The sequence below is a fragment of the Leguminivora glycinivorella genome, chromosome 7 (assembly GCF_023078275.1).
Source record: "Leguminivora glycinivorella isolate SPB_JAAS2020 chromosome 7, LegGlyc_1.1, whole genome shotgun sequence".
Taxonomy (NCBI): Eukaryota; Metazoa; Arthropoda; class Insecta; order Lepidoptera; family Tortricidae; genus Leguminivora; species Leguminivora glycinivorella.
The window spans coordinates 4,314,744-4,322,172 of record NC_062977.1 but is presented as its reverse complement, the minus strand read 5'-3'; the positions used below and the strand labels follow the sequence as shown (position 1 = coordinate 4,322,172).

Genomic DNA, 7,429 nt, shown 5'->3' with positions numbered 1-7,429 from the left:
TAATACCGAAAGTAAGAACCATATGCTTAGAAAAATGGAAGAGGAAATTCGAAGAAGATTCTGTTGTAAAGGGTATATGGTACAGTAGTGTTCAAGGACGACCTGGTTGGATTCCATGGTTTGATGGTGCCAGACTCACTAGGGAGATGGTAACATGTGCACTACGCCTGCGTTCGGGACATATACCATGTAATAAATTTTATCACCTCATGAAGAAAAAGGATACAAACCTCTGTGAGTATTGCAACAAAATAGAAGACTTGGTCCACATATTTATAGAATGCACCGGATATCTAGATGAGCGGAGAAACATTTTAGGCGATATGTTAGATAGTGCCTTATCCCTAAATATCTGGCTTTCACAGCCTTTGACAAAAGAGGCTGAGAAAATATTTACGTATTTAAAAAAATATCTCGCACTAAGATCTGAGCGTTAGGTACACATGTGAAATCTCCTATGAGGCTGGCATCGTCACCACGAGTGTACGGAAGCCTCTATAAAATAAAAGATAAAAAAAAAAAAAAGGGTTCCGTAGTCAACTAGGAACCCTTATAGTTTCGCCATGTCTGTCTGTCCGTCCGTCCGTCCGTCCGTCCGTCCGTCCGTCCGTCCGTCCGCGGATAATCTCAGTAACTGTAAGCACTAGAAAGCTGAAATTTGGTACCAATATGTATATCAATCACGCCAACAAAGTGCAAAAATAAAAAATGGAAAAAAATGTTTTATTAGGGTACCCCCCCTACATGTAAAGTGGGGGCGGATATTTTTTTTCATTCCAACCCCAACGTGTGATATATTGTTGGATAGGTATTTAAAAATGAAGATGGGTTTACTAAGATCGTTTTTTAATAATATCAATATTTTCGGAAATAATCGCTTCTAAAGGAAAAAAAAGTGCGTCCCCCCCCTCTAACTTTTGAACCCTATGTTCAAAAAATATGAAAAAAATCACAATAGTAGATCTTTATAAAAACTTTCTAGGAAAATTATTTTGAACTTGATAGGTTCAGTAGTTTTTGAGAAAAATACGGAAAACTACGGAACCCTACACTGAGCGTGGCCCGACACGCTCTTGTTTTTTCTTCTCTCTGTTTTGTATTTTTAATATGTGATATATATATTGTTCTTTTTTTATTTTTAGTTTCACAGTGCCTTAGTTTTTACTGTTATGCTGTGTAACTTATTTGAATAATAAATAAAATAAATTAATAAATAAATAAATCTGTGGGTCTAGTGAAAAATATTATAACTCAAATTGACTCGGTGAAAAAGGTCACAAGTCCAAGGTGGGACCGAGTCAGTTTTCACCGAGTCAATTTGAGTTATACCCTTTTTCACTAGACTCACAGATATGCTCAGAGGTATTAGTGAATAACCTAATTAAGTAGTAACAAATACCTATTCAACCACAAGTGGAAAAACATGTCACAAAATAACATTAGAACATGTCGAATTCGGCTTCTCTTCAAGCACAATCACTTATATTCGCAGAGGCGTAAGTGTGATTATATTTGTATTTTGTCCTGGATATAATAACATTGTAGTTATCCCGCGCCAGCGCTACAAACCTCGCGAATCGTTTATAGATGCCAAAAAGAAAAGAATTGACACGAACTGTCACCCTGACGTTTCATATTTTCGCGCGCGCTCCACGCGGATGGATGCAAACCGATAGCTTTCGAGTTTTTATTAAGTTTTTCGTAGTTTTAATAAATACAATTATGTTTAAAACGGTATTATTCAGTGCAAAATACGGTGCAGCATGTGTGTGGTGTACGGTGTTTACATGGCAACCGAAATGTAATAAATATTGGGATGAGAGTGATGAACGTAAGTTACAACTTTTGTCAATTGGATTTTTAACAAGGACATTCCTTAGTTATTGTTACGTTATCTATGGTTCTAGTTTATGGTAGAATTCGTATTTTGAATCAGTCGAATAAATAATGGCTTGACAATCATTGTCTTATTATTTTATATATATATTCATAGTGATTAAACATGGTGTCAGAAGTGGGATGATACAGTCGAGCAAAGATACTATTATTCCTACTATTCCCCAATCCCCACCCCGTCCACAATACTCACAGCGGCATGCCTTCCTCCGACCCCTGGAATTTACGGAATCCATGGAGGAGAATTGGAAACTATGGGTCCAAAAATTTAAAATATATCTTCTTGCCGAGGACCTGGAAACAGTTTCCGATGATCGTAAGGTCGCATTATTACTCCACAACATGGGTGATAAAGGAGTAGAGATATATAACTCATTTAATTTAGATACAAAACAAACCTTCGATGAGGTCCTAAAGAAATTCAATTCTTATTTCATCCCAAAAGTTAATATTACCATGCAGCGCCACAAATTCTTCACGAGGGCACAAGGACCTACCGAGTCATTTGATGAATTTCTTACTGACCTTCAAAATAAAAGCATGACATGCAACTTTAGTGATAAGAGGGAAGAACTCGTGCGGGATGTCATAGTAATAGGATTAGCCAATTCCGCTATGAAGGAGAGGCTACTGCGCACGGAAGATCTAACCCTCCAAAAGGCAATCACTATGTGCAGAGCGGCCGAATTATCCCAAAAACAAGTCGCAGAACTAACGAACGAGATACCTGCAACCTCCGTGCTCAACGTCAGCTCAACGCCGATTCACGACGTCAAACACGTCAATCCTGTCAACACGTCAAGAACAAGAAGCATCAAGATGAGAAAATGCTATCGTTGTGGCAATAACTGGGATCGTACTCATCAATGCCCAGCCATGGGTTGCAAATGCCAAAAGTGTGGCATCCCTAATCACTTTGCAAAAGTCTGCAGGAACAGACAAGTTGCAGCGATAGTGCAACAACCAAGTGAGGACGTCGACATGGACAGCGAGGAGACTTACTTCGTAGGCTGCATCAATAGCGAGTGTGAATGTGAGTGGATTGAGACATTCATTATTAATAATAAAAATATAAATGTTAAACTAGATACAGGCGCCCAAGTAAACTGCATGTCCTTAGCTACATACAAGTCTCTCAATCTTGATGAAAAATTCATAGTTAGTAAGCGCATTAAATTGGTGACACTTCATGATAAATGCATACCTGTCAAAGGTGTGTGCACCATTAAATCTTACCTCAAAAATGGAAAGTATGATAATATTCAATTTGTTATTGTGAATACAGAATGCATGACTATCCTAGGTCTACGATCATGCGTGAAATTGAAATTAGTTACTAGGAACATGGTCGACACTATTCGTGTGTCAGATAACACCGACACAAATAAAATTATGTCGGAATATACTGATTTGTTCAATGGCATTGGCTGTTTTAAAAAACCTTATAAAATTGTATTACAGGAAAATGCAATTCCCAGAGCCGATCCACCTCGTCGGGTCCCTATAGCACTAAGACAAAACCTTAAAGAAGAGTTGGAAAATATGGTGAGACAACAAATAATTACCAAAAATGAGGATCCGATGGAGTGGGTCAACTCTACTGTTGTAACCAAAAAGAAGAACAATAAAATTCGCGTATGTATTGATCCCCGGTATTTAAATAAGTTTATTATAAGAACGCATAAACAGTTGCCAACTGTCGATGACATACTAGATAAGTTATCAGGATCTAAGTATTTTTCCAAATTCGACTGTAGCAGTGGATTTTGGACCGTACAGCTTGACCCGGAGAGTTCAAAGTTGTGCACGTTTTCTACTCCGTTTGGAAATTACTCCTATAAAAGATTGCCATTTGGACTTTCCGTGTCAACGGAAGCGTTTCAGGAACGTATGGAAGAGACGTTCAGTGACATCGACAATGTACAATTTTATGTGGATGATTTAATTATTTACGCTAACACCGTGGAAGAACATAATAAAGTGTTACTAAATGTATTGAAAAGAGCTCAGGAATGTAATGTCAAATTCAACAGGGAGAAATCTCAAATTCTGCGTAAAGAAATTTCATTTCTTGGTATGATTGTAAGTGACCAAGGGGTTAAACCCGACCCAATGAAAGTAATGGCTATCTCTGAACTGAAATGCATTCATGACAAGAAAGAACTTGAAAGATTTCTAGGAATGACAAATTACCTGTCAAAATTTATCAATAACTATTCGACTATTACAAGCCCGTTACGTGAGCTTCTCAAAAAAGATATATTATTTAAATGGCTTCCTTCTCATGAAAGTGCATTTAATAAGCTTAAGGATGCATTAACGAATGCTCCGACACTTAAACTATTTAATAGCAATAAAGATATTGTTGTATCAGTAGATTGTAGCTCAGAAGGGGTAGGCGCTTGCCTTTTACAAGACAGACAGCCTGTTGCATACGCTTCAAAGGCACTAACCGAATGTCAGAAGGGATATGCACAGGTTGAACGTGAGATGTTTGCTATTGTGTTTGGATGCATTAAATTCCATAAGTATATTTTAGGAAAACATGTCTTAGTTGAAACCGATCATTCTGCCTTAGAAATTTTATTTAAAAAACCTCTGTCTTTAGTTCCTGTAAGATTACAGAGAATGATGCTTAAAATACAAGGATATGACATTACTGTCAAGTACGTGCCCGGAAAACAAATGTACATATCAGACTTTCTCAGTCGCTCATTTCTAAACGATAAAAATGATGAAACAAAACAACTTGATGAAGACTTTAATAAGGAAATAATTTGTCATGTAGAGATTATGATGGATTTGCTGCCTATTTCTAGCGAAAAGAGACAGCTCATTGCGATGAAAACTACTGAGGATCCTACACTATCTTGTTTAAAAAACTATATTCATCATGGTTGGCCAATTTCTAAAAATAATTTGAATGACTCAGTAAAACCTTTTTGGAATTTTCGCAATGAATTGTCTGTAGTTGACGATATTATTTTAAGAAATAATCTGGTTGTGATACCATTGACATTACAGAAAATGATGTTAGAAATTATACATGAAGGTCACTTAGGATTAAATACATGTCTTAGAAGAGCTAAAAATGTTATGTTTTGGCCTGGATTGACAAGTCAAATTAAAGAACTCTGCAATAACTGTCAAACATGTGCCGTGTTTAGAAAAAATAATACCAAAGAACCAATACATTTTCATGAGATACCCAGACATCCTTGGTTAAAGCTAGGCACGGATCTTTTCGAATTTAATAAGCAATATTTTTTGATAGTTGTGGATTACTACAGCAAATTTTTTGAAGTGGTTCGAATAAATGACTTGTCTTCCAAAACCATTATCAATCACATCAAGTCTATGATAGCTCGACATGGATGTCCATTAGAGGTTGTAAGTGACAATGGCCCGCAATATTCTTGTAAAGAGTTTAAAGAATTTGCAGATGCATATGGATTTAAGCATATTACTTCATCTCCTGACTATCCAAAGTCTAACGGATTAGCAGAATCGTGTGTCAAAATTGTGAAATCTTTATTCAAAAAGTGTAAAGAGGATAACACAGATCCTTACATAGCTTTATTAAATTTTAGAAATAGTCCTAAGGAAAATAGCCCTTCTCCAGCTAATCTTCTGTTTAATAGAAACCTTAATGATCGTTGTCCTGTGTCTGCAAATTATTTAAAACCTAAAATATATACTAGAAACTATCACATAGATAAAACTTTGCAACATAAGGTAGGATACCATTATAATAAAGCAGCTAAAATACTGAAAGAATTAGAAGTAGGACAGAGTATCATGTTTAAAAAAAGGTTTTCAGATGACCGCTGGCAAAAAGGCACTATTGTAAATAAGGCTAATTTTCCTCGTTCTTACATTGTAGAGGACGAACAAGGTCGCCAATACAGGAGGAACAGGCAATTTCTGCGTAGCATAAACGGCTTTGAACATGCTAATTCTACTCAAAACGAGTCTGTTAACCCTAACCCTTATGCTATAAATTATGACAGTGATGACAGTGAGTCTGATTCTTTTTATGAAGCAGAGGAAAGGGATGCTGATGATCAGGAGATCATAAATACAAGCGATGTAAGCCAAAACAACACTGAAATCATTGTTGCTCCGGAAAGAAATCCTGATCTGTATAAAACTAGGTCTGGGCGAATAGTTAAGCCCCCATCGAGGCTAATTGAATCTTTGTAGTTTGTGTTTGTTATAATTTTATTAAGGAGAGGAATGTTACGTTATCTATGGTTCTAGTTTATGGTAGAATTCGTATTTTGAATCAGTCGAATAAATAATGGCTTGACAATCATTGTCTTATTATTTTATATATATATTCATAGTGATTAAACAGTTATGAATTATGAACTTATCAAATTCACTAAAAGTGTTCCCGTGGGGAAACATAGAGGTATAATCTTTGATTAAAGTAAAATAGCGGAAGATAGGTGACGCGCCACTCAAATGTGGCCCTCAAAAATCAAGCTCCGGGAGCTTGATTGCTTTCAGTTGCAATCGGCACTGCGTGCGCATCGGATGTCGTGAGACGTGTGACGTGAGGAAATTATAAATTATTTTTTATTGGTAAAACGTAACCAAAATGCTTTCGTGTGCTTTTATGCGTTGCACAAACCATTCTAAAAGGAAAAACAAATCGCAGGGAATCACATTTCACTCGTAAGTACATGAAAAAAAATATTTTCTAAGATAATTTATAAATTCAGTCTTTGTTTTGACGGCCATTTTGCAGAGCGGGATAGAAATATAAGTTTCATTGACGTGCGACCAAATACGCATGATACATTAATGACGCTCAAAGATTGCCTTTTGAGATTTGCCTTCGCGGTAGCGTCAGCATAAAATGTTGATCATAATAAATAATTCATATAATAATACTTTTACCTGGTATTGATTGTTGATTGATTATATTATTTTTTTGTTAAATGATATTTGACCTCATTTTTGCAACAAACTTTAGTAGTACATTATTTTGTTATTTTTATTTACAAATAATAAAATGATGATCAACTAAAGTTTGTTGCAAAAATGCTTGCCTTATCAACAAGATTTTTTTTAATTCACTCGCACCAAATATGTTTATTTGTTTTCTAGTTTTCCTGGAGATGAACTTGTCAGACAAAAAAGGCGTATTGTAGTGCGTAAACAACGACAAGAGCCAGACTGGACGCCTCGACTTTTCTCGCTATAGTGAGGGGAAAAGTTTTGTAAATAACTATTATTCTAAGTATAGGAAAGTACCCTATCGTAAGCAATTTTTATAAAGTTTGTCTTAAAGAAAAAATATGAGGTCACTATTTTAGTTCCATCAATTTCTGCCATCTATTCTATTTTCAAAAAGTAATAGTGTGTTGTGAGTGAGATTAGGGTTGCAAATAGAAAAAAAAACCAAATGTTTTTTTTTTCAGAATTATGAAAAAAAAAAAACCGAGCATTATGATACTTTTTTCTAAATATGTTTTTTTTTCACATGAACAAATAAATCGACAATAACGGTTTTTCGTGACTTGTA

At 35.6% G+C, this 7,429-nt stretch overlaps 1 protein-coding gene across 1 annotated transcript; it reads left to right on the top strand.

The window, feature by feature from the left end:
• The first annotated feature begins 2,246 nt into the window (after positions 1-2,246).
• On the top strand, positions 2,247-3,703 carry LOC125227863. Its single transcript, XM_048132243.1, has 2 exons — positions 2,247-2,929; positions 3,358-3,703. Coding segments are annotated over exons 1-2 (579 nt in total). The 5' UTR covers positions 2,247-2,352; the 3' UTR covers positions 3,360-3,703.
• The last annotated feature ends 3,726 nt before the right edge of the window (positions 3,704-7,429 follow it).

What these genes read in the sequence shown, in the direction of transcription:
- LOC125227863 (XM_048132243.1), top strand. Translation starts at nt 2,353, where the DNA reads ATGCAGCGCCACAAATTCTTCACGAGGGCACAAGGACCTACCGAGTCA.